Source organism: Lepisosteus platostomus, chromosome 1, assembly GCF_059453375.1.
Source record: "Lepisosteus platostomus isolate fLepPlt1 chromosome 1, fLepPlt1.hap1, whole genome shotgun sequence".
NCBI lineage: Eukaryota > Metazoa > Chordata > Actinopteri > Semionotiformes > Lepisosteidae > Lepisosteus > Lepisosteus platostomus.
Genome location: NC_142611.1, coordinates 57444420 through 57471576, shown reverse-complemented (window position 1 = coordinate 57471576; position 27157 = coordinate 57444420). Strand labels below are relative to the sequence as shown.

General features: G+C 36.0%; 2 protein-coding genes across 7 annotated transcripts in view; one reads left to right on the top strand and one right to left on the bottom strand.

Annotated features, from left to right (window-relative positions):
* nr3c2 (nuclear receptor subfamily 3, group C, member 2) overlaps nucleotides 1–14671 on the top strand; it is a 157548-nt gene extending 142877 nt beyond the window's left edge. For all 4 annotated transcript variants that reach the window (XM_088633156.1, XM_088633159.1, XM_088633157.1 and 1 more), the window contains 2 exons: nucleotides 2250–2407; nucleotides 9649–14671. In XM_088633156.1, coding sequence (XP_088489282.1) covers nucleotides 2250–2407; nucleotides 9649–9804 — 314 coding nt within the window. In that variant the 3' untranslated portion in view covers nucleotides 9805–14671. The remainder of the gene's footprint in view (nucleotides 1–2249; nucleotides 2408–9648) is intronic.
* Nucleotides 14672–23072: 8401 nt separating this feature from the next.
* Nucleotides 23073–27157, bottom strand: part of arhgap10 (Rho GTPase activating protein 10) — a 75354-nt gene continuing 71269 nt past the window's right edge. The window contains exons 21-24 of one of the 3 annotated variants that reach the window (XM_088633154.1): nucleotides 26681–26785; nucleotides 25538–25629; nucleotides 24420–24487; nucleotides 23073–24298 (exon numbers count right to left, since the gene is read on the bottom strand). In XM_088633154.1, coding sequence (XP_088489280.1) covers nucleotides 24438–24487; nucleotides 25538–25629; nucleotides 26681–26785 — 247 coding nt within the window. In that variant the 3' untranslated portion in view covers nucleotides 23073–24298; nucleotides 24420–24437. Of the gene's footprint in view, nucleotides 24299–24419; nucleotides 24488–25537; nucleotides 25704–26680; nucleotides 26786–27157 lie in introns of those variants that run through there. The other 2 variants (XM_088633153.1, XM_088633155.1) reach the window with 2 other exon arrangements.

The window sequence follows — 27157 nt, the reverse complement described above, 5'->3', positions numbered from 1 at the left end:
TTTAACATCTAATTTGATGTTCAAACTGAACACTTGTAAGGGTGAAAGAAGTTAAATAAGATGCAAATAGTATCAGAATGAGGAAACAAAACAAGAGCTTTGTCACATGGCAAAATATCTCCTGAAACAATGTCAGCTCAATTATGGTTCACATCCATAATTCTAGTAGTTTGGTTAGACCCTAATGATGCCTAGATGATAAGCAGTGAGCTAGTGAGCTGCTGCAAGAGTGTACATGGGGTGGCGGGAGGGGTGTGAGAGACATACATGTAGGTAAATCCTGGATGCGAGACTTGAGTGGAAGTGTCCAACATAAGGATCTAACCTTCCTCCTTAACTTTTGTTATAAACTCCATTTTGTATTGCTGGTATGTGTTACGCCCCAGTGTGTGGTCCATGTGTGTTTTGTTGCTGTGTTCCACACTTCCTGACCTTAATTGTTTTCCCTCCCCCGTTGGTCATCATCAATCAGCTTCTCAGCCAATCAGAGTGCAGCATATTTAGTATATAAGTTGGAGGTTTTCAGAATGAAGGGGCCTTTCGTTTGACTTCGGTCCTGCTTGGCTTGGCTTGGCTTTAATTTTGTTTCGCTTTTGGTTTGTGCTTCGACTTCGTTCGTGTGTGTTTTCGTATAGCCTCGGCCTTTGTTGGTTTGTTGGTTTGTTGGTTTGTTGGTTTGTTGGTTTGTTGGTTTGTTGGTTTGTTCTTACCTCGTACTTTTGTTTGTTTGTTTGTGTTTATCGTTTATTTTGCCATTACCTTGCCCAAAGTAAGGCAAACCTCTGTGTTCTTTTGTACCCTGTTTCTGTTATCTACTCTCATTTTCCTTTATTTGTATTCCTAGTTTACTTGTGTATTTGTGTGAACTTTTGTGTATAGGGTTAGTTTAGGTTGTCTGGTACATTCTGCACATGTAGTTGATTTTTGTATTAGTAACACTAGTTAGTACGGGTGAGTGCCGTTTGTCTTGTATGGTTTTGGGTAGGCAGTGAAGGTTAACTGGGGCTTTTGAAGACGCAGAAGAACGTGTGTTTCGGGTTTTCTTTTGTAGTTAGGTCAGCTTCCCTCACTTTCTTAGCCAGTTCCATTTTATTTGTTGTTTTCTTTTCTTTGGTGCAACTCTAGTTCCCTATCCCTGTGTGTTACTGTGTCTCATTGTGTACCAGTCACTTATTCACCTTAAAATAAATCACTTTTTCCACCAACCCTTGTTGTCACGCTTCCTAAGTCCCTCACCAGCACCCACCTGCTTCCTAAATGTTACACCCCTTTACCCCTAGACACCTGGGGTCGTAACAGTATGTCATGCCCAGGCTGACGGCAGCTCACAGTTCACAGTTTCCCCGGGAAATTGCAACATTCCCCCCAAGTGATCACATTCATCCCAGGGTTCTCAGAACATGCACGGGCGTTTCAGTACGCCCATGCCCTTATCAGTCAGGCACCCAATCATCCAAGTAATCACCTAGTTTACTCTTCCCTATTTAATCTCAGAAACACCAGTGGAAAGGTACTCTTGACAACCTATGGTAGTGCAGCAATTAGTGCAGTTCCATGAGACGTGTTAGCAAATACTGTACCCTGAAAATCCTAAAAAGCCAGAAACCTCAAGATCGTAGCCCTGGAATCACCCCCCCCCCCCCCCCAGTCGGCCATAACTGTCCTCACTCCTCGTTTCACCTTGGCTGTATTTGGTGAGTCCCCTCCATCTTCAGCCCTTCCCGGAAAACCAACAAAACTCTCCAAGTCCTAGTATTTAGCCTGTCATTTCAGTGCTGCTGACCTGAGTTCACAGCCAAGTTGCAACAGAGTAGTAATTATATTTTTTTATGTTTTTGGGATGGGATTGCTCTTTTGTGCAGCAATGTCATTTAATTGTAAAAATATCTTGACTTTTTTTACTGTGAAAGGAGATCTCGATTTAATTCTGTTAGTAAATAATCCTTTTAAATTGAATAGTTCTAACTGCCCAACAACCTTTAGTCTTATTTTTCTACATAATAATTCAGTTTACAATTCATAGCATATTTCAGTAGAAGAAGGCTGTATTAAATTGTTATTTTGCTTTTTGGCCGGTTTATGCAGTTTTATTATTTAAGAGAAGAATATAGGCTCCCACACAATCCAAACATAGTTACAGTATCTTACTACTGCATTGACATTTTCATATTGAAGTAAATAACTACAGTACAGTAGGTTAATCTGAAGAATGCAGTTTGTTTGATCAACTTGTTTTCTTAAATCCACAGTTCCCAAAGACGGTCTGAAAAACCAAGCAGCCTTTGAGGAAATGAGGTTGAACTACATAAAAGAACTCCGCCGATCAGTAGGAAAGTCCACCAGCAATTCTGGACAAACATGGCAAAGGTTTTTCCAGCTGACCAAACTACTAGATGCCATGCATGATGTAAGTAATAAGGGATTTAAGATTATTGGTGTAATATTACCTGATCACTAAAAGGTGTTCAAAAGTAGATTAGTAGATTTATAGCAATTCCATTTGTATAGTAATTGTACAAATTAGTTACAGGCTCTGTGAGGGATGAAGATCTCTTGTTTCCTAATATTTATTTTTTCCTAGTTATTTGAACCATAATTAGATTAAATAAATGTCAGAAACGCATTACTTTTGTTTTTCAATTTTACACTAACAAAGGCAATTGTGCTAGATAGTGTCTTCAGATGTCATGGTGCTTTTATTTTAAATTATTTTGTTTTTTTTTCTCTAAACTCTACAAACATTGAACAGCAAAACACTGAATATTCACACAAATTACAAGGTGCTTTCATTGCCTTAAATACTTTAGTGGTGTCACCAAAGCTGAAAATAGTGATTCAGATGAGACTGTTTTCAGTTTTCATTATGCCTGTGGTCACAAAATATGCAACAAAAAATCTATTTCGCAGCTTTGACATTTTATGCTGAATAGTGGCCATATTCTCTAATTTGTCTGGGTACTCAACATGCTTTGGTGCAATGCAAAACTGAAGGTTCTGGAAGTCTAACATGCGGATTTGATTATGAATTTTATTTCCCTCATTAGACACATTATTAAACTCAGTAGGAAGTACATACTGCTAGTGTACAGGCATATTTAAGGCTTTGGACGAACACTTTTCATTTATTTTCCAGGAGAAGATGTTTTTGCCAACCTTTTATTTACAGTATACCATTGGCTATATGGAATCTCTGAAAAAATCAGTAGTATAATATAAATGGATACAAATACAGTATTTTGTGTGTTTGGTGATTATTTTGAATTCTGTTTGCTTTCGTCTGCAAGCTCAAGGAATCTGTATTCAGTTTCTTTTTGCTTCAGTTATGATTGAAGGTCAGTTCAAGTTAGCTTACACAGAAAGGCCCTGAAATGGTGTTCCTTGCAAGAGCTCACTATGGCTCTGATTGGAAATATTTATTTGAGTTGGTCAAGATTGTTGCCTGCCTACAACTCCTCTCCCAAGTCTTCAGTCTATAGAAGCACATTATTCAATTGACAGAGACCTTGACGGTGAAGACAGAGTGATAAATGTATTATTAGTCTGCATGTTTTTTTGTTGGTGTGATTCAGGATTGGGGAATCAGTAAATACAGTAGTACTAAAGCACAGCTGTATTAAGTGCAAAGTCATGTGCCGTCATTTTTGTGTGACATAAGGATAAAGTAATCTTCATTGGTATTATGTGTGTTTATGTATGTACAGTATGACATAATTCCAAAACAACCACAGCAATTCACGTTTTGTTTAACTAGATGTATAGCATAAATAATAAAAAAAGAATAGAATTTCCATACAAATTAATTTGTACTAAAACAATGCTTTTCCAAATGTTATACTAAATTGATTGAACTTCTTGAAAGTTGGTATTAACATTTTTCACTACCAATAAAAAAACAGTTTGCATGACAAGTTAACTCAGTCACCAATGAAATGTCAAAGCAGCATTTTTAGGTGATTTTAATTAGTAGCATTCTTTGGGTATGTTCCATCAACCATAGTGGCAAAATGTGTATAAGTCCTATTTTGTTAATTATTTATCAAAGTATTGCTTAGTTATTTCTATACTATATGAACAGAATTCTCCCGTATCATTCCCCCTCTCATATAAAGCTGATAATATTTATCAGTAACATTTTGTAAAACATAATCTGCTTCTAAATAGCATTGTATAAGATCCAATTAATATATTGCCGATATATCCAAACCTCATCCCCCAATTATGTTCTAAATGCTCTTCAGTTACTGACCATAGTTTGGTTTAATTCCAGAGAATGCAGTTATGTGCACTAACTTAGCTATGCAGTAGGAATTGTTTTCTATTAGACCAAATAGAAGCTGTCGTCCACTCTAACAGATGGAAAGAATTCCAGGTGAAAATTCAGAAGTTTCTCTTGGTCAGTGGTACCAGTGCTGTAATAATAATAATATACACTTATATAGTCCACTCAAAGCGCTTTAGAGGTAATGGGGACTCCCCTCCACCACCACCAATGTGCAGCATCCACCTGGATGATGCGACTTCAGCCAAAGTGCGCCAGAACGCTCACCCCACATCAGATATCAGATATCAGTTGGGAGGAGAGCAGAGTAATGTAGCCAATTCATAGAGGGGGATTTTTAGGAGGCCATGGGAAATTTGGCCAGGATGCCGGGGTACATCCCTACTCTTTTCGAGAAACACCCTGGGATTTTTAATGACCACAGAGAGTCAGGACCTCGGTTTTTTGCGTCTCATCTGAAGGACGGCGCCTGTTTACAGTATAGTGTCCCCATCTATATACTGGGGCATTAGGACCCACATGGACTGCAGGGTGAGAGCCCCCTGCTGCCCCACTAACACCTCTTTCAGCAGCAACCTTAGTTTTTCCCAGGAGGTCTCCCATCCAGGTACTGACCAGGCTCACACCTGCTTAGCTTCAGTGGGTTGCCAGTTGTGAGTTGCAGGGTGATATGGCTGCTGACAATCCTCCAAACAGTGAAAGAAATTACTGAGTTGATGCCACGCAACAAGAGAACTTATTTTTTCATTTTAATGTGATTTATATAAAAAGAATGTCTGAACTTTTGCTCAAGTTTTTCTTCTGATTTTACCCATAGTTACCCTAACCTGGATTAGTGTGGATTTTATGTACTGGATTCTCAAATATGTAAAAAAAATCATCATACAAAACATACAGTAGTAGATGACATGAATGTCTTATATTAATAGCAAAACACTATTCTACATTCTTCTACCTTCTTCTGTACACACTATATCCCACACCAACACCTAGTCTGTTTGGTAGTTAGTAGTTTATCATTCCAAGGATCTCATCCAGTCATTTCTAGAAAGAGGCCAGGGTATTGTCTTAACCAACATGGCTCGGTCACAGTTATCATAATTTAAAAACAGATATTTCTTCCAGATTCTGTGGCAAGACTCTTTGAATTGTTACACATAACACTGTTTTTTTCTCCAAGCTGAGTGCAAACGGATATGAAGCACTGTAGAATATGAAGCACTGTACAAATCTGGGAAAAGGCATTAGAGGAATGGTGTATGCCAGCGCTACACAGTACAAAAGTATTCAGATAATTGCCGTTTGATTTTAATGGGACAGAGGGATACTTTCATATTTCCAGAAACCCTGAGGACAGTATAGTGTTTTGAATTTTATTTCAGTTCTGCACTGAGTCAATTCTGTTTTTATTATCACAGCAGTAAACTGCCCCTGACTTTTAATAGAATACTTTTCCAATTTTGCTGTCTTGTCAACAAAATTTTAAATATTAAACAAAAATATGGAGTTGATTTTTGCATCAATTGTTGCGCAAAACGCAAATCAACTCGATATTGTACAGTATGTGTATTTTATTGGATACAGAAAAAGTCAACAAAAGGCCCTACACATAAGAGGTGTATCCCTACCATTGGCACTCCCATGTCAAGCTGCGTAGGCTTGTATACATATTTACAGTACTTTGATCGATGTGTTATGGTTGGGAAATAACAATATAGATTCCCAAAGTCATTATGTGGTTTCTTAGTGGCTGATGTGCTCAGAGGGGGAGCAGGGAGAAGCCAGCCAAGAGGGTGTGCTTACCACAAATAGTTGCTAGTAGACACGATTTTCTTGCCTTAAGTAAATGAGTAAATTGCATAATTCAGGTGTGTGATCAAGACAAATTAACAAGGAAAGGTTCCAGTTGGTAGAATGTATAACCCAGAAAAATGTATAGCAGAACATAATGTACCAGCATATATACAGTATATGTGTATGTAAATTCATGTGTATGTCACACTTGAATTTAATGTTTTTTGTACTGTATTGCATTGCATTGTATTGTTATTTATACAGTATTACATTGATTGTTCACATCTTTTAAAATTCATTGGATGTTTTCTGTACTGTGCTTCACACTATTTTTATTGTTGTCTCAGTGAGGCCAAGGGAAAATTTCCACTCTATGTGGACAATTAAGAAGATTCTGAGTCTGGTGTACTCCAGCTGTCAAAGGGCTGTTGAATGCTAGATACATAAAGCAGGAATGCCAATGCTTGACAGAGTTACAAAAAGTTGTGACGCACAATAGCTATGGCTTTTATAGGGGTGTGAAATGCAAGGGAAGCTACAGTATGTACTCCTGGTAGTTCTTTTAACTGAGGTGGAGAAATTATTATTTGGTATATTGACAAGATTTTTGACATGTTATATGATTACAACAGAAGCAAAGAAAGACAGAAATTGTGCTACTCCAGGATTTGTCATGTTGTACATTCCCACACCTCACTGCCTGAAACCCCGGTAAAAATCTTAAAGTGTTGCTGCTGTTCAGATTTGGGAGATAGGGTCAGAGTTTTTCAGTCTTTCCCCAGTGCTTAAGCTGAAACTAGCTTAGGGAAAGAACTAAGCGTGGATGTCAAGAACGTCTTTTTTTTGCAGTGGTGAGTATTGAATTAAACATGTTCCCCTTCAGATCAAAACTGTTTCTGTTTTGCATAACTTAAGTTGGTTCCTTTGATTTAGATAGGTCATGTATGATATATTTAATGTGGAATAATAATTGGCATGTATATATTTTGGGTAGCACAATAGTGCAGTGGTTAGCATTGCTGAATCACAGCATTGGGTCCCTGTCCACAACACCTGCGGTGCTGTCTACTGTACATGGAGCTTGTATGTTCTCCCCGTGTTCACATATGTTTCCTCCCACAATCCAAAGACATACCATTAGGTTAATTGTCCTCTGGGAAATCTGGCTCTTAGGGGAGTGAGGGCATGCTTGTTTCTGTGTCTGCCCTGCGATGCACTGGCATCCCGTCCAGGGTGTACTCTTTCTTGCGCCCGTTGACTACTTGACTACAGACAACTGGTCTGTAGTCATTGAGGACAGACGGGAGCCCTTTCTTTGGTACCGGGACCAGGCATGATGTCTTCCAGGGCACAGGGACTCTCTCCAAGCGCAGGCTCAGGTTGAACAGTCGCTGGAGCACTCCGCTCAGCTGATCAGCATAAGCCCTAAAAACTCTGGGACAGACGGTCATATAATTAGAAATGTGCCTGGAAGGTCTTGTACTATAAGTGTAACAAAGCTAAACTGGGCATTTTACAGAAGGGGTGTTTTACAGATTGGCTGTTGATTAGGGAGTGGCACTGTCTGCTCCATGTCCACAAGTGACTGTGATCGAATCCTGGCAGGGGCAGAGCACAGTTGTACTCATAACATTAAACAAAGTTCGAGGTGTTTAATCATTCAACAACAACAAAGAATATAATAAAATCAAGTTATATATTTAGGGAAATAGGTCAACGATGTACATAGGTGGTAAATCTGATTAAAATATTAAGACATAAAAGCAAATAGGGGGCCAGCACGGTGGTGCAGTGGTTAGCATTGCTGCCACACACTGCTGAGGCCCTGGATTCAATTCCAGATCTGGGATGTTGTTTGTCCACTCACACAGTCCAAGAGCATAGTGGAAGGTTAAATGGCTTCTGAGAAATAGGCCCTACTGTAGGTTTGTGCGTGTGTTCGTGTGTGTCTGTGTGTTTGGATGGGTGTCGCATCCAGGATATACAGTACCCTGCCTTGACCCGTTGCTAGCCTAGATAGACTCCTGCTCCCCCACGATCTTGAATTGGAAGAAGCAGTTAGAAAATTGTTTTCCAAAAAGAATGGATAAATTGGTCAGTAGGCTAATGTTGATTCAAAGATGAAACAGAGAAGGGCTTAATGTAAGTATGCCTGCTGTCATGGCTTGATATTCATGTAAGGGTATTCTTCTAGCTAATTACAAAATACTATACACAAGCGCTTTGAGAAGCCACCTTTAAAGACACTATATAAAATAAAGTTTATTATTATATTATTATTACAACTGACTAGAACTAAAAAATGTTTGTATTTATGAATACAAATATAGGCCTAAAAGATGCAAATGGAAATTAAAAAGATTTAACTGAATGCTGTGGAAAAGAAAATAGAGTTTTAAATGCATCAACAGTTTTATGAGGAGTTTGAAAGTTTTGCTGAAATTTGCAGTTTGCAAGTGTGAATTTTTTTTCATTATTATTCTTGTTGACCTACTTATTGGAGAGTGTGTTATTCACAGTTGTGGTATCAGGACACTAGAACCTGACAGTAATATTTAGACTTTAATTTATTCAGTTGATTTAAACCAAAGTGGACATTAAAAAGCAATATTTAGTCTGTTAACCTATACAGTATTTGGAACTGTATTGTTAGCTTCACTATTAAAGTAATTGGAAAGAGTTAAGAAGTGAAGATTCTTTCAGAACTAAATCCTAATAGGTTTCACAAGACAAAGTAAAGGCAGTTTAATACCATGTGTTTGCCCTTATAGCTTTCATTGTATTTATATTTCTATTCATTAACTTTTTTAGCATGCCCCATGTTTATTTAAATGTTAATATGTGATAGACATATATTTTGAAATCAAATGCTGAGTGCATATTTATGGACTGTTCCGTACTTCATACATTGTTACTACTACCAACAACTCTGTGAAAAGAAGAACATTTCCTGTTCTGTGTTGTAGAGTAAGTGAATTTCCAGCTGCATCCTGCAAACAGTCCCCTGAACACATGTGATATGTACTGTATATTGTATGGTCCTACAAGTGTGCCCACTCCATTATTTTGTCTATGTCTTTTTGTTATGCCTTTGTGGTTTTTGTATTTGCCACTCTCCCTTTTTGTATCGTTAGCAAATTTAGCAAGTTTTCTAAATATAAGAATCTGTATGGTTGATGTAGATCAGGAAGAGCAGTAGGTCCAAATGAGATCCCTGTGGCACACCATTGCATTCATCTATATTACCGATGTATAGGAGATGTTCACTCGATGTTCTCCTCCAGATGATGCAATGTTTCCTGTTAACCAGTTCTTGTTTCATCCATAAACATTACCTTGGATTCCTGTGGTTTGAGAATCAACCTTTTATAGTGTTTTTATGAGTTTGTTTTATCTACTGGCCTTGTTGCCTGTTAGACCAATTCTAGCAAGTTAAACAAGACTTTCTCTTTCTAAACCCAGATGGTAAGGTTTTTTAAAAAAATGCACCACCTGAGATTTAGAAGCTATCCAGGAGGGATATGAATAAATTCTGCCACTGTTAATAGATCTCTTGGTTTCCTTTTATTTTCCAGTTGGTGAGCAGTCTGCTAGACTTCTGCTTCTACACCTTCCGTGAGTCCCAGGCCTTGAAAGTGGAGTTCCCAGAAATGCTGGTGGAAATAATCAGTGACCAGATACCAAAGGTGGAATCAGGCTTGACCCAGACTCTCTACTTTCACAGAAAGTGACAAAACAGAGCCTCTTCAAGAATGGACTTTGCCTTAAAGTTGCCTGCATTATTCCACGCCCACAAAGGATGGGAGATGTTTTCTCACACTCTCATCCAGAAGCTCTTCAGCTAAGGAAACCGTTGAGAAAGATGAGCATAGAAGAGTTTCTTAGATGATGATGCACTGAAAAGAACTTCACACGTGACAGAACCCCCCCCCCCCCAAAGACTTCGACAATTTTTTAAATGGATTTGAAGCCATACATAGTTTTTTTTTATTTTCAAAACAGACACAAAACTACACACATCCCTTACCTCTCCCTAAAAATTCAAATTAGTAACTGTGGCTTTTCTATGATTACTGTTGTTATTCTAAAAAGTAGGACTTTTTGCTTTGCAGTAAATGGGACTTGCTGCATTGCACAAAATGACTTCAGTCTGAAGATAGTATTTGTGTGTTGGTAAAAATTAAACAAGGCTCCTATTAGGTGTTAGCAAGTATATTTGAGAGTATTCCAAAGGGCTATAGAAGTTTATGTTCAATGGTTAACTTAAAGATAGATTATATGAGTTTTATTGTACAAGTCAAACAAAATCCTTAAGATGTATGTAATACACAGATGCGCATGAAATTAACATTTTAAAAAACAAAAAGCTTTTATTGATATGCAAAACACAAGTAACATACTTTAAAATAATATATATATATATTAACTGAACGACAATCTAGTTAATAGAATTTGCAGGAAGTCTTTTTTATATTTTCCAGTTGCATTTAGTCTTCTGCTTTGTACAGTGTCACATTATGAGGCTTAAAACATACAGGTATGAATAGTGTGACAGAACAAATACCACACAAAGAAGACGAGCAAAAGAGATTTTCAATCCTGAACCCTCATAAACTAAAACATGCAATTTAACTCCACTTGCAATATGAAATTCAGCCAAGTATTTCATGGGTTTTTACATATGTGTGAGTGTATTGTTCATAAGCTTAATCATAACTACCTTATATATTACTATTGTTGCTCCTTTTTTAAAACCAGTCATTCCCAAATTAAAACCAGCTCTCTATGAAAAATAGAACAATTTGACTTTTTTTCAAGGTTCCAGCAACAATCATTGTAACATTTCTACAGTATAAGTGAGTTATAATGGGTTTTATAAAACCACTTCTGATTAATAATGTTTTATAACTTGGTGCTTATTTTGTTACCATAAATCAGAACTCTATAGTACTTAATAGTTGCTCACGTGCACAAATAATCTTATGATAAAATCTGGAAATTCATCATTTCCTGCCAAATTTAAACATTTTTACTGGAAGCTTCAAATCAAGTCAAAACATACAAATCTGAGGCGTTAAAAAAAGTTAAAATAATATCTGACAGACACCAGTAAATGCCATCAATTGAATGGTTTCCAAAGTTTAGATCAATATTGTGAAAATGAAACTGACAAAAAATCTAGTCTCTAACATTTTGGTGTCTGTATCTTCTTTGTTCTCACTTTTCCACTGTTTCAGCTGTAAAAACCAGTAACATGGACCATTTAATGTCTTATGAATGCAAGACTACCAGCCTCTAACAGCAAGTACTGGTTAGTATGGAAGAGTTTCAAACAATGGCCAGTTTTGTTTGATAACAAAGCAGGAGAGTGGGTGTTATGGCACGGAAGGGCAAAGAGAAGCTTATCCTGTTTTTCTTCAGGGCAGATTTTTTAAATTATAGGATTATGTACTTCCTATTGCCTACCTTAGATTTGCACAGAGGAGTAAATGTTATAATTGGGGCATTAGTATTCCTTTATTGTACACTTCTTTTGAAAAAAATGGTGTGGAATATTAAGTTCTTCTTTACCTACGGTAGTTGCTGTTGAACATGACCTAACAATGAGGTGCTTCATGTTTGGTTCTTACATTGACCCCATTAGGGGTAGATAACATGTTACAGCACACCACAAACGTAAAACAAAAGTTTAAACAAGGAAAAAAAAAATCACTTTTGCAGGCTTTTACAAATTATTTTTGCATTTTTTCATTTTTTGTTGATGTTCTGTATATTGCTATGTGTATAAATTGTGAAGGACCTGAAATAAGCTGTAAGGATTTTTTTTTTAATGAGACTAAATGTTAAATGGTTAATAGGACGAATGGGGAAGTATTTTTGAAAGAATTCTATTTTGCTGGAAAAAAAATATTTAAGTACTTTGTCTAAAAGATTTTTTGTAAAGTGAAATGTTTATGCATGCTTATTTGAAGAGATGTTTACAGTGTATTTAAGAAGGGAAAGTTGTGCCTTTTTATCTTCTCCAATTTACCATTTTACAGTATCTGTTGTAAATAACCACAGTGAATCACTTTATTGGTTATCAAGCATTTCTATTTTAACTTTGTGTGTTGTTTGGATACCTGTAGTTCATGTGGCTCCCACTAATTACATCCGCTGGCCTGTTGTTAGATTTGGTTGGTAACATGGCAAATACAAGCCAATGGGAGAGTTTAAGGAAAAAAAAAACGTGAATGTACAAACTATTGTGAGAGATCCGAACTACCTGAATGTTAGACTAAATCCCTTGCTTAAAAAAAAGGTTAACTTAAAAAAATCTTGCTTTGTGTAATATTTAATTTAAGCCAGTATAAAATTGGCAAGGAACTGAAATGCAGCTTTTCAATTCTTATTACGTGGAAATAATATAATACATGTGCAGCAAATACTAAACCTGCTTTAGTTTAAAGATTCATTTCTTTCTTGAAGCTGATTTCCTTTGCATTGAAATTATCGGGATGCCAGACCTATTAATCAGGTTTTGGTTACACATAACACTAGCAGCAAAGAGGTGTTTTAATGTCTGCTTTCGAATTCTGATCTACTTCAAATGTGATGAGAATGGAAGCAACAACCTTGTACATGCAGTCATACTTTTTGCGTGAAGTTGTTTTTAGTCAACAAGACTGTTCTAGTTCATCTTACACAATAAGATTAAACATAGCAAAGGCATTTCGTGAGTAAACAGAAAGTTAAAATGTTTAATTTTAGGAACAGAATTCGCTATTGATCATTCTGAACACTCTACAAAGTTGTTGCTCCCAACAGTGTTGTGGTCTGGCTGAACTGACATCGCTATGCATATTGTTAAACCTTTGAATTGGAATGTAGACATTTTATTAAACTTTCTGCCTTTGATTATTTTTTTTCACTTGCTGTTCGCTTTATTTTGTAATCAGTGGGTTTTCAGGTCCTAAACTTTGGAGGCTTTTTCTCAAGTACACGGCAGGAGGATCTAAATTGAAACATCAATGTGGATCACGTTCTACAGAGTGTGGGTGTTTGGGTTTGAATCCTTAATCTTTGCTGATTTTGAACCGTGGATCTATGCACTGGCCTTTATCTCTGGTTCTTACAGTTTGAACTGTAGTTCTTTTATAAAATAATTAAAAAGTGTCTAGCACAAGTCACAAATGACTTTTAAGCCATGTTTAAAAATTAAAAAAAAAACAAAAAATAAATGTATATAAGCCTAGAAAGCCAAGGGAGGACTCTAGTGAAAAGCTCTTTTGTATTGATTGGTATCTTACAATACTATTTACAGAAGCAAAGATTTCACAGAGAAGAATAAAAAAATCAGTATAAATATAGTAGCTTTTATATACCTATTCAGGTATTTGCCTGGTTTGTATAAATGGCTGGTCTGGCACACACAGTGTGTTCTGTATGCAAAATCCCACAAGGCCATAGCATTGCTTTCATAGATTGTTGTCTGCATCATGATCATGATGAATTTTATTGTGATGTGAACTCTTAAGACAGGGTCCCAGTCCCAGCAGGGTTTCGAGTTAGCGGTACAATCATACGTTTATGAAGACAAGAAACAACTTCATTTAAATCTATCAATCAAGTACTTTGTTAAAAGCAATTAACTGATGATGTAAAACAAAAATCTGAATTCCCTTTAGCCCTTTAAGGACTAGTGATACCTTAACAAATTACTTGCTTAAATGACCAGTAGGTTTCAGTGTACCCAAACATCAGAAGTAGATTAGGGCAACATAGTGTAAAACATTAGGGCCCAGATTAGGGCCTTCCAGAACCAGGATGGACCCGTCTTGAGAGGTAGTTTTCCTTCGCCTTTTACAGAGACTTTTTGTGTTTTTGCTGGTAATTGTTGATTTGGGCCAGAGTGTCCAGTTTTTGTGAAATACAAGATCAGTAAAAACGATTAAGTAAAATCAGTAGAATATAAGTTTTGAAAAAAGGTTGTGTGGGATCCTGTCTGGCTCAACCAGTAAAGAAAAACATTCTGAGCAGAGGTTGAGCTCCACTGGGATATTATACCTCTATATTCTGACATTCATGTTTAACATCTAGAATACTATATTATTAGCCATTTCTTAGGGAAAAGGTCTAGATGGCCTTTTTTGGCTGTTGTTGAAAAATATGTAACGTGAGAATCAAAAATACATGACGTCTCTGTTCAAAAGTGCACATTGAAGAATAATCTAAAAAATATGTATATCATTGCAGCTTCTATTAAGCCATGAAGTCTCACAGTCTTCATTTAAACTATGAACCAGTGCTCAAAGCTGTGTCTCATTCTTTTTTGTATTAGATTATGGGAAGAGCAACTAAGTCATATCTCCAAAACAAAACCCTTTCACAGCATTCCTTGTTCATTATTAATTTGCTTTTGTATTTTGCACTATTTTTTTGTCCAATGCTTTGTACAATATTTGTTTAGTATTATTCATAATACGTCTTTCATTAAAACTGCCACATAAAAATAGCTCATACAGATGATATATCTTAAAGCAGATGTCTATAACGTGTTTGCAGAAATATGATGGGATTCCAATAAATCCATTAACCAATAAACATGTCTAGTAATAATTTACTTATGTGTTTTTTTTAATGTCAGATTTGTGAAGTCTGGGATATATTACTGCCTTTACATATTGCAAAGTTTTCTGATCTGATCTATTTCCAAAAAAGGAATAAAATTAATCTTGGTAATAATCACTGCCATTTATAAAATAAAGTATGGCATCAAAAAAAATATAGCAATTATTGAGTATTTAAGTCATGCTTTTAGTAGTTTCATAATCATGCAAGGAAAAGTCAAGCTGTAACTTCGTTGATGCATAAATTAAAATATTAGAGACAACCATCTGTCCAAGATTTAAATTTGTTTGTGCAAGACTTCATACTCTCTGTCCAACGAATAAGTTGTGTTTTAATTCCAGGACTCAGAATGTTATTACAAAGCTGGTTTGTTCTCTGAAGAATGACCTGCAAATGAGCAGGTATTTGAACTGATACTGAATCTAAATCTATAAATAATTCCAGATCTATGAAATTCCTTTTCAATGGTGTAGGAAGACCACTACAATTACTGTATTTTCCAATGCTAGAATCCTCACTGTGGTAAACTCCATCATAATACAGTATAGATTTCTCTACTTTTAATTTTTAATGTTACAACCAGTAATGTATCTAAATTTATATACCCCAATGTCCCTGTTGCCATCGTAAAAATTATAAGATACAAACAATAGCGCCATCTGGTGACTGGGATGTCCATATAGTTACAGTAAATGGTATAGGAAAAAAAGAACAAACAGCAAAATATGCATAATTAAAAAATATAAAAATTAAATATTTCTAATTCAAAAAACAACTTTCATTGAAACCTTTTTATCTTATTCGTGCAGAAAAGGAAATACACTGTACAGTAATAATGAAATGAACACGCATACCAAGGGAAGTTCACAATTAACCTTGTTAGATTTCCATCTCCACACCATCCCACACTCCAGACTGGCAGGTTTATTCCTTTTTTTTGCGCTTTTTTTTTCTACAACCCACTCCCTGAAAATTCTAATTTCTCAAAGCTGTCCAGTAGCTATTACTGTTTTATACTGCCAGACAGACCAAACTTAATGGATGCTCTGACACATACTGTACAGTAGAGCTGTTTTATCAAGTCCAATCGTTCCCTGCCCCAGTTCTGTAGCACTTTTCATTAATCCAATTTAAAATCCAAGTCTTTGTTTTTGTGCTTTGGTTTTGTGTTGAAATGCTTACCTCTTGGCATCTGCATCATTCAATGTACTAAAGACAATACTTAAAGCTTTTTAAAGTCACAAAGCAGCATACTAATTCTTGGAGTCTACTGTATGAGTAGCCAGACCTCAACAGGAAAGGAGAACTTGCTCAAAGAGGAAGTGGAGTTTGTCTAATGGGCAGCATTTTTTCCCCAGTCATCAGTCCATCCATTTTAAGTAACCTCTTCAACTGCAGAGATTCACACTGAGCCAGAGTTTCACCCTACAAGGACAGACATCTACATTTAGGACAAATTTCTGAATAGGACACTAAACAATTACTCAAATGTGCACACAATGTAAAGAGCTGAGGGGAGTAAGACCTGACAATTTACCTGAACAGCACATCTTGGGACTGTATCACCATGTCACTGTACTGCTTATACAGTATGTTACTACAGTATTTACTGTTTCGGGAGTAAAAAATATATTGTGTTGGCTCTCTTTGGCAATTTGTATATGTTTGGTCTCCCTGCTGTCCTCTGCTTGGGCAGACAATTCATTGTACTTTTTAATTTCTTTTTTTCCGGAGACCTACCTAACTCCCCCTCTTCTCAATGCAATTGGAGAAGTAAATTCTCGCCTTTCCACCTGATTTGCTGTGTAGTGAGACTACTGGTGCTGAAAGGTGGCCATGTGTAACCAAGGTGAATGCTGTACTTAAGTGGTGGATGAAGTACTGTAGATCTACTCAAATATGAAAAACACTTTTGACATGAAAGGCATTATACAAATGCAAAAACATACATAAAAATAACAATTACTCCGATTGATCATTACTATTATCGTTTTTCTCCATATAGGCTTCTGACTTCCCAGTTTTAGAAAGAAAATCTAAGGATAACCATTTCTTCCTTTTCACATGCATTCCTGATTACTTTCTGCAAGAGTCATATTGAGTGCAACTTGTAAACATGCTATAACAAGAAGCAAAGAATGAAACATAAATAGTCTTGGTTTAAAAGCATGTCTTTATATCCATCCCACTGATGTTGTTTTTTTTTCCTCCCCAGGCAAGAGATAGAAAGCCATCTGTGTTCAGATTCCTCTGTCTAGCACAGGCTCACGAAAAGAATGAAGATAAGTAGCAGATCATATTTTTTGCACCACTTAATTTACAGTAGGCTTTCACAATTGTAATGTACAAAACCTTTGAGAAAATGCAAAGTTTTCTGAACTATCTCCTCTAGAAAAAAAAATGTTTTGACTAGATTTAAATGAACAGATGAAGTGATAGCATTTCCAGAACCTATAGATGCATCTGGCATGTGGACTCACACACCGTACCACAAGAAAACCGTTATATAAAAAACATCACAAAGCACATTTAAATGTGAAATTTGCCTTCCAATACAAGTGACCTTTAAAAGTCTGCAAGAGAAAAATATGCATTCTCCACAATGAATATTAGAATGAATTGCAGTTCAAGAACTCTTAAGATTAAAAGCATTGTGAGTTTAATAATCTGAATAATTTGCCCATATCATTACGGCTGTCTGATTTGATTATCCCAGTACATTGCTGCAAACCTATGGTGCCTCAGGTCCACTTCAGGTACATATTTTTATGGTGAGTCAGACACAGTTATTAAAAGTAATTTGTAGTGCTCACCTCATAATTATTATACAATTTCATCCACCTAGACTAGAAGGAAATAACAGATTAATTACTCAGACAAAACGCCTGTGAGAGCACATGACTTTCCTCAGCCTCTTCTAAAGCTTTAGTTTGTTTTTAGCACTGATTTTTATCTCTTATGCATTGGATTGGAGGAAAAAAGAGCTGTACTGAGCACTATCTAGGGAGCAGGAATACATTGTGAGAGTTTTCTTAACAAGATCTACTAATATTCTTCAATGGTACCCTAGGGAGACCACAACTGACCTCTTTTGAATTTTGAAATTACTTACCTTCCCTGCATTAAGCTGTAGAGAAGGCTTTGACTCACTATACTGTATATAACTATAATAGCCTCCACATGAACTGAGAAGGATGGCATGGTGGCCCAGTGATTAGCATTGCTGCCTTGCAGTGCTGGGGCTGGGGATTAATCAAGCAATGCATTTGTACCAAAGACTATTGTGATAGTTTGCTCAGACTGTCACAGAGTCCCAGTTAGGACTTGCTGAGGCAATTGAAAGTTAAACAGAGCAACAACTTTTTTTAATCAAATGCATACAAATATAACTGAGACAGCGGGCGAGCTAGGATAGAGTGAACACAAACAGATCAACACAGGAGACTACAGGAAAGTCCAAGTGGAACAGGACAACAAATTTGAATTCTTTTCTTTGAAAGGAGCCTTTCAATAATTAACCTACGATTTACATTAACACAATGTGAAACCCACCTCAATAAAATAGATTATATAACATAAGTGTTAAAAATAATCTCTACACTGAATAATAGTCTAGTCATATGGTTAGACAGGGAGGTTAAAAAATGGTCTGCGTCGATAGTTGTATCAAACAAAGTCGAACAAGATGGAAGCTGCGATCTGAACTACATTCCCCTAGAATCTGTAGGGAGTGTCCTTCCACACTCAATCACCTGACCAGTTGGAAGAAAGCAATTGGTCCGGTGCTGATTTAAAAATCCAGGTCGGTCAACAGCAGTCATCTAGAGACAGAGGGCAGATCCTCTCTTGTGCGATTTCACCAAAAATGTTATCCAGTCTGCACTTGACAGACTCCGGCAATGACCATACCTCAAAAAGCTGGATAAAAGATAGTGAAACTTTGTAGGAAGATCTTGAATCACCTGCAGTACAAAAAAGTTTTTTCAGGAAAATGACAAAAAATGCTTGCAGCAGGTGCATCGACATTTTATTGAACACGCATCACATACTGTATGTAATGGAAGAGGTCAGTGGGTGCAGTGACAGGTTCTTGTTTGAACTACACTGTCCAGAGAACAATGAGGAATAACTGTCTCCATGTTACTTGTTTCTGTTTTGGCAGCTCTGTAATTCATCCATCAGTATAATCTGAAGATTGTACACCCCCTTACCCAATGAAGAACAAACAACAATTACAAAAGCATTTGTGGTCAACAGATAAGGAAGCGAGAAAAACAGGTAGATGTAATATTATTTAAATGAAAGTAAATTACACTAAATGCATTGCTTTACATCATGAGAACTGTCAAAGCACCTTGAAACAGGTTCATTCCAGATGCAGAGTCCCTTTGGCACTGTCATAATGCAAATATAAGCACTACCCTAATCAATCTTCCTAAAACATCAAGTCAGACTATCATATGACTCCCTAGAAATATGAATTGTTTTTTTTTTAGTTTAAGGGAGTCCAGGATCTTTGAAACAAAAAAAAGCACCAGAGAACAAAACTCTTAGAAAAATACTTGTTCTTATTACTAGAAGTGTGCCACACTTCAATAGTTGTTCAGAACAAATCATCATTGTACTGCACATCAATACTTTGTATTCCAGAATGAGCAAATTACTTAGAAAATAAAATATACTGTCTTTTAAGGAATGATGCAGTATTTAACTACTGGAGTGACCTGGACTCCATGAAGAACATTGATTCTTCCAAGCAAATGCTGTGACATTGTAGCTTTCCATGCATGGCTGGATTTGATTAGAGCTAAAATTAACTTTCTTCTTTCGGATTCACAACCCTGTAAAAGACCAAGATTAAGGGTATGTATGAATGAATCTTCCTGTGAAATTTAAGGAGACAGGTACAAGAATGCTCTTTGCCAATTTTAAGGGTTGACAAACCTTGCTAATTTGGCAAAGGGTTTAATTAATTGAATTTAATTGGAGCTTGCAATAAAAATCTAAATTGAAACAGCATACTTTCAAAACCCATAAGATTAACTTATTTTCTTGTACAGTATGTTGCATGTTTTTTTAGTAGAAGTGAAAGGTCATTAAGAAGCCAATGCAGATACTCTAATACAGTATGTGAAATGTTTAAAAGCTGGTTTTCATAACTGCAAATTAATTAATGAACTGCAGTATTATTAAGCAACCATATTGTGCATAGTGGAACATTATTTCTAAAGATCCTTAAAGCCTTACACGCCATAGCAACTAATCTATGAACCTACAATACAAACGTCTTTGATAAATATTGGGTCCTACTAAAAAAACTTTTTTTTTACTTGGAAATAATTAGAACAAATCAGATACTGTATCTGTACTTAATGGCCAAAATATTAAACACTGTCTGTAAAAATATAATTTTGTCAGCATAAAGCTTGTGGAACAATTGGTGTTACTAGTGAAAGGTACAGTTTTGTTCGATGCCTTACACCATTACTTCTCCAAAAGTAAGAACAGGAAAAACTGGTCCACTACAGAAATAATGTCAATAAAGGACAGGAATCATGTGTGCCAGGTTGCAAACAAAGCACCAACCTCTGTTTAGGCATGGAGAGACAAATCAACCAGTTTCTGCTGTTGAGAGGGACCAGGATTGGAATATTGATAAAACACATGTAAACATGGAATATTAATTTCTACAACAGTGGACATAGAAAGAAATACACAACACATGAATGACTTCATTCCAGTGGATTTGGATTGCGATGATTATGATTTTGAAAACAAAATGTATGTTGTCCCAGGAATGTATTAATCTTTAACATTCAAATCCTCACTCAAAACAGTAACATCTGTGAAAGGTTTGTAGAACTTTGTAAAACTCGAGAAGGAAAACAAATTACTTTGCTCCTAAAAGCTTTAAAATTGTGCATACTGGGTATGTAGATAACTTTCCATCTCAGAGGATGCCAAAGGCTTGAGTAACCAGAGACATCACATAAAAGAAAAGAGAGGTAAAGAATTTGTTTCAATTCCTGAAACAAATGAAGACAAATCTCAGTAGACTATAAAAACATAATATTATAACCAAAGGAGGTCATTTGGCCAAACTAACTTGGTTGTTAACTAGGAGACAATTGATCTTGGGATCTCATTCAGCTGCTTCTTTAAAGTAACCTGAATATCGACATCAACATCATGGCTGGGTAGTGGTTAGTTGCATAATTCCACAAAACTTTGAGTAAAGAAGTGCCTCTTGTTCTCCGTTTTAAATTCACATCCACATAGTTTCCACTTTGTGTCCTCTTTTTCATATTTGACTGTTGATTTTCAAAATACTCACTCGCTAAAATGTTTACTAGAATGTGTATCCTTTTGTTCTCCATTTTAAAAATTAACAAGATGAATTTTATGACCATAGAAAATACAGTACATTAAGGACACTTATTCTACTGTTCTATTAATCATTCTTCTAAATACCACATCATAATTAAACACACAATTATAGGACACAAATGCAAATTGTGATCTAAGAGAAATGCTAAGATATTGAAGTCAGGCTTAAACTGGTGATTGGAAAATGGAAACTAAAAATAAAACTTAAAATTTGTCTAATTTAAACCCCCCACAGATCTGTCACACTGGAAAATAAAATGATCATTTTAATATCTGGAAGTCTGTTCCATAATCTAACATGGGAGAGAGTTGAAAAACTAAAATAATACAATGAAAAAACATTTTTATTTATTAAGCCTGAAGATATTTGGGAATGCGTGTCAATTTAAGTTTGTGTTTAAAAACAAAAAAATCTGTGTACTGAGATGGCATGTGTACTGCAGTTGAGTAAATCTCAATAACATTTGTTGTGTGTGACCCGCAGCACAAGTGAAGGTAGCTAAAGGCAGAAAGACTGTACATACAGTAATTGGTTTTGTACCTCAGAAGCACACAGACATTATAAACAGTTCAGGTGGGTACTGTAGCTGCGTCAGTATGCGCAGGCTACAAAGGAACAAGTAATAGGTTTATTCCATGCTGAAAAGAGAAGAAAGAAAACACAATGTTTCTGCTGTGGAACATTCTTCGGGTGTGAGGGTGTTGCTCACACCTGAAGAGGGCTCCACAGCCAAAACATTGTGTTTTCTTTCTTTGCTTTTCAGCATGGAATAAACCTATTACTTGTTCCATCATTATAAAAAATCACCTGAGGACATTTTCTTTCAGTGCAGTGCCTCCAAGTTCATTTCATGGTCGCCAGGAAATGTTTTTATCAAACTGAATATACTATGGCTTGCTGAGGAAGTTAACTTCATATTTGAAGTGCATTTGTAGTTTGGTTTTTGTTAATATTGATTTTTGTATTGCATGTAGTTTTCAAGTTCACGTGCACTTGTTTTCATGATTAATCTTAAAGTCTGTAATTTGCATTTCAGATGTTTGGTCAAATTCTAATTAAGAAACTATCTCATGAATGCAAAGGGATAGCCTACTTAATACTTCGGCCTTGGTGAGCAAATGAAGAGGATCAAGCTATCACAACCCCTATCATTGAAGAGGAATGAACCAGGGAGCTGTTGTAAGGGTACAGTTGCGGGACAGCGGCTAGAAAGAAAACACAGTTGCGGGCAGCCACTGAATATTTATACATACAGTAGGAGAGAGGAAGTGAGAGACTGGAATTTGACCTCCTGGTGTTAATAAACTAGGACGAGCTATTTGTTTTTCAGATAAACAATTTTACTAAAAGACTACTATCCATATGGTGAGTGTTAAGCAAACCTAAAATATGCTGCAATTGCATATTAAGTTGAACTGCAACTTTGCTAACTTTAGGCTAAGAGACAAATGAGTGGGGGTTTGTGGTATTTTGCCATTGCTAAATACTTCTGATTACTCAGAAACCTATTCTAATGACTTGTAGAACTTGATGGGATATGGTGAGCAATGGTATGGTAGTAATGGTACAGTAGCTCATTCTGACAAACTACTCTGACTGTTCGAACAACGGGTAGCTCAGGCTAGCTACTTTCCGTGCTACGTAGTTTTCGTCCACACCAGGATGTTTCCTTTTCAGATGCTAAAGCAGGCACGTTTACTGCCATGGAATGCTAAATCAACCTTGCACATTCGGCATGTTACGGTTTTATCTTTTGTTTTAAGAAAATGTTCCCACACTTCGCTTCTTTTTGAACTTTCCACCATTATTGTTTTTTTTTTCTTCCTTCTGTTCTATAGTTATGACGCTATAGCAGCATTGCTGCCCTCTTCAGGTTAGGTCATTAACTCATTGGAGGTTGGAGGCCCGTTTGAAAATGTAAATGAAAAATCGACAAATATTTGTAGACACATTTTTAGTCAATATTATCAGCCCTAAACAAAATACATGATGCCAGACATCTGCAAACAAGAAAACCTGCTTTATTACTTTAACACTGATTAACAAAATATTTCAAAGTTTTAAAATATTTTAAACACTTAAGAGAGATCAAAACATATAGATTTTGTAAATGCAAGATCTTTACAGATTTCAGAAAAAAAAACATCTTAATTTCTTTGAAAAAACAATAGCTTTCAAAAAAATGAAATTGTCTTTCAACAGCATTGTGTGAAATTGTGAACTGTGTAAATTTAAAAATTAAGAGTAGTGCCAGATGCAAAACTTCAGTCCCTTAAAATTAAGTATATATACTGTAGACATATACAGGTTTATGCTACAATTTGTCAAGTGGAAATAAGACATCTTATTAACAACTGCACATACATTTTTTTCAAAAAAGATGTACAGTATGCATAAATATCAACAGTCAAAATCAATTCCTACTGATCGTAGATATAATGCTGATTAGGTCGAAATTGAAGAATTTTTGCTCTCTTTATAGATTTCCCATCAGGTCCACCTGTGGATAGTTTAAGGATTTCAAATTGTTTCAATTTTATACTGACATACTTTGGAATATGATCACATTTAAATTCCCTGAATAATACAGAATGACAAGTTTTTGTAAATCAGTCATGAGTGTGATAAATCAGGGTGTACATAGGACATGGAATTTTTGGACAAATTTAAACCCCAGTTCACCTGAATAGAAATACAGAGGGCACTGAGACAGTGTCAAAGATGTGAACCTGTAAAGACTTTGACTTATATTTCATGAAAGTATAAGAGCAAAGAAAGAAAAAAATGACCAATCACAGTAAAACCATGCATCAATTAAAAGCTTAAAAATCATTATTAAAAACACTCACAAGAGAATTTTAAAATTTCACATACTATATATATATAATTTCAATATTAAAACTTATTTCAGATTCCCAGGTTTGCCTTTTACTCTTTAAGACTATATAGGGGTCTTTGCTATTGCACTGTAAGAGAAATGTATGCTTCTTTTTGGCTGTTCTCAGGTCATTAATTTGGCAGATACATCATTGTAGTGTTTGAAAGCATAAGAATATATGCAAAAGTGAGTTCAAAAAAGTGATCAATACTGAAGAGCATGGATACCATGTATAATGCAATATCTGAGGCTTTTTGGGGTTATAGGATCTCAACGTAGTTTTCTGGAATAAGTCCTCTCTTTCCTTCAAGTTCTCCTTCTAGCCACCCTGGTTCTCTTGAGAAAGTCACTTTATAGGAAGAAAAAAATACAAAAGAGCCATGAATGACATTTATAAATGAAAACAAGACAGACGTGGCTAGAGTCAGTCAAAGAAAGACAGTCCAGTCAATTTCTATTGTAGCACTAACTTGTCTTGACTTTCAGCTTTATAAGTCCTTCTTTCTGTGGATTTTCCAATCCAGTGGTAATGGGCAAACTGCAAAAACAAGAGACCTGTGCATCTAGAAGAATCTGGGCACGGAAGAGAAAATTCAGCAACAGGGAAGTTACTGTACATCATCACTCCCTCTAATAACATTATTCAAAGGCTGAGTGCCTTAGTTGCTGATTTTGTTCTCATTTGCTGATTCTTCACTCTATGAAGGAGATAGAGTATTACTCTTTTGCTCTTTGTTCTTTTACTAAGCAGCTATACTATTTGACTCAGCACTGTTTAGCTCTATGGGAATAATACAGTATGTCTACTACCAAACCAACTAGCCCTTAACGATGGTAAAATACTCCTATAGCATTAAAACACAACAAGTTACACACATTTGTGTTCTGGGTGAAGTCTTCTTAAATATTTTCCACTCTTACAAATACGTGAAATTAAGTCAGGCTCCATCACTTCAGCTCTCATACTGCAATAAAAGCCTGAATCTTGGTTAGGTGGATATAATCAATCAGAAAACATCAACGAATTAGACCATTCTTTAGCTAACCCCACTGAGCTGAAGGATGCCAGCCTGGCCAGAAGGACAAGGTAGTTTGTTCCCCCTAGATCTCCAAGGGAGGGGATAGGGTTTTCATTCAAAGACATGAATTATCTGTAAAGTTCTACAAAGTAAATGAAAACTTTGCTTCACAAGCAGGTTAGAATCAAGGCATCACACCCTGCATTTTCATGTCAAATCTTTATTACTGCCAGGATAGGCTCTGGCTCCCCTGAGACCCTGTAGTGGATAAGCAGTTAGAAAATGGATGGCTATCTTTTTTATCTAGCATGGTTTCAAAAAGTTTGTATCAAAAGCCACTCAAAAGCTACAACATGATTTTTTTTTTTAACCACTAATTTTACTAAGTATAGCACTTCAACTAGTATCATAGCCTTTGGTGGGTGGGGTGAGGGACTTAACATCAAATTTGAGCTTAAATTCATTCCGTCTTCTCCTGGTGACAGATTTCCTGATTTCCTGCTCAGTTTGTAGAAATCCAATATGTTTACAGTTCTGCGTGGCCAACTAGCAATAGCGATAACACTTACCATCTTCAAATATTGCGCCGGCCTGGAATGATAACTCAGAATCATGCTCAGCTTCACATGGATACACTGCTTTGGCTTTCCTGTTTGTGACACTGAAAAATGGAGGTAATCAGCAGTCACAGGCTTTAGAGGATTGAACAACAGTTCAATTTAGGCCATGTTATGCCTGAAATGGCAGGAGATTAAGAATAACAAATGTGAGAGGTATGGAATCCAAACAAACTCAGTCAAAACCTGCTTGTCCATATCTCTTCCTGCAACAATAGTATTGTAATTCTGTCAACAAACTCAAATAACCGATTCACTATGGAAAAAACATGCCAAAGTTGGAAAGAGATGGTCTGCTATCTCTGTTTAGATACTTATATGAGAATAAAGTACATAAGATAAATCTCAATAACTTAGTACTTGGATTGGTTCATCTAAAGCACAGTTATATTTGAACCTTATCAGAACCTTCTGTAGGTTATCTATCTTCAATAATGCAGGAAATTAAGTTTTTGGTATTTGTCTTCCACTTCAAAGTACAGTATAATTTTTGTCTTCTCAGAGTTATAACATTTTTTCCATATACTGTACAGTATATGAAGTAACAATTACATAGTACAATCATTATGTACATAATTTATCTTTAGTATTAAATTGTGGCAGCAATCTCTCTGAAAAACCTGGGATCCCATTTTATTCACCAAAAATCTTATTTCATTTCAAATTGGTTGTTGTGGAATGGAAATAATTGCTGTTGAATTCCTTACTAATAATTTACCAACAATAACCTTTTAAATTATTTTTTATCTTATTTCTTATGCTCTAGTTCCTAATCCTGCACATTATTTTCCAATAGCAGTCTCTATAGCAGGCCCCACTATGTTTTGACCACTAATACTTAACAGATTTATGTAAAAAATAAGATTTTCATTCACTAAAACAACAACAAAAACTTTCAGTTTATTCGCTCTTGATTACTAAGAAAAACAGACTACTAGGCAAGAATGTGCTTTGATACACATTTTCTCTAACCTGTTGTTGCACAGTACAGTAGTTCACTCACTTCAAACATACTGGGGAAATAGAAGGGTACAAGCTAGAAGAAAAAGCTCTTCATCTGAATCCCTAACTGTAGCTCAGAGAACAATGTCTTACCCGTCTTGTTTGTCATTCTGAGCTCCTGCGGGCAGAGGGCTTGCCTGAGGGGTGGAGGCGAGTGGCCCTGAATTCATCCATAAAACCATAGGAGAGCGAGGTTGTCTGGGAAAACAGGAGACAGAACTTGAATCCACACTACCTGGGACTGTTCTCCAAAACTGTATCTGGCCTGTCGCTGGCAAGTGCTGGGATAAAGGTCTCAGGATTCACTTCACTCTTGACTATAAACCCACACTATCATACTTGAAAGACTACAGTTACTTCTACAAGGACACCTTAACTGATGAATTATTCTTTACAACTTTCATTTAATGTCAATCGCTTAACTGACTTATTGAACGAGGTCTGTCACTAAAGTGTCTTTGAGTCAGCATTTTCTAAACTTTAAAAACATTACCTTGATTATAATTTCTTAAGAGAGTACTTTATAGTGAACACAACATTTAAGTTGACTGGATGTTACTGACATGAGTA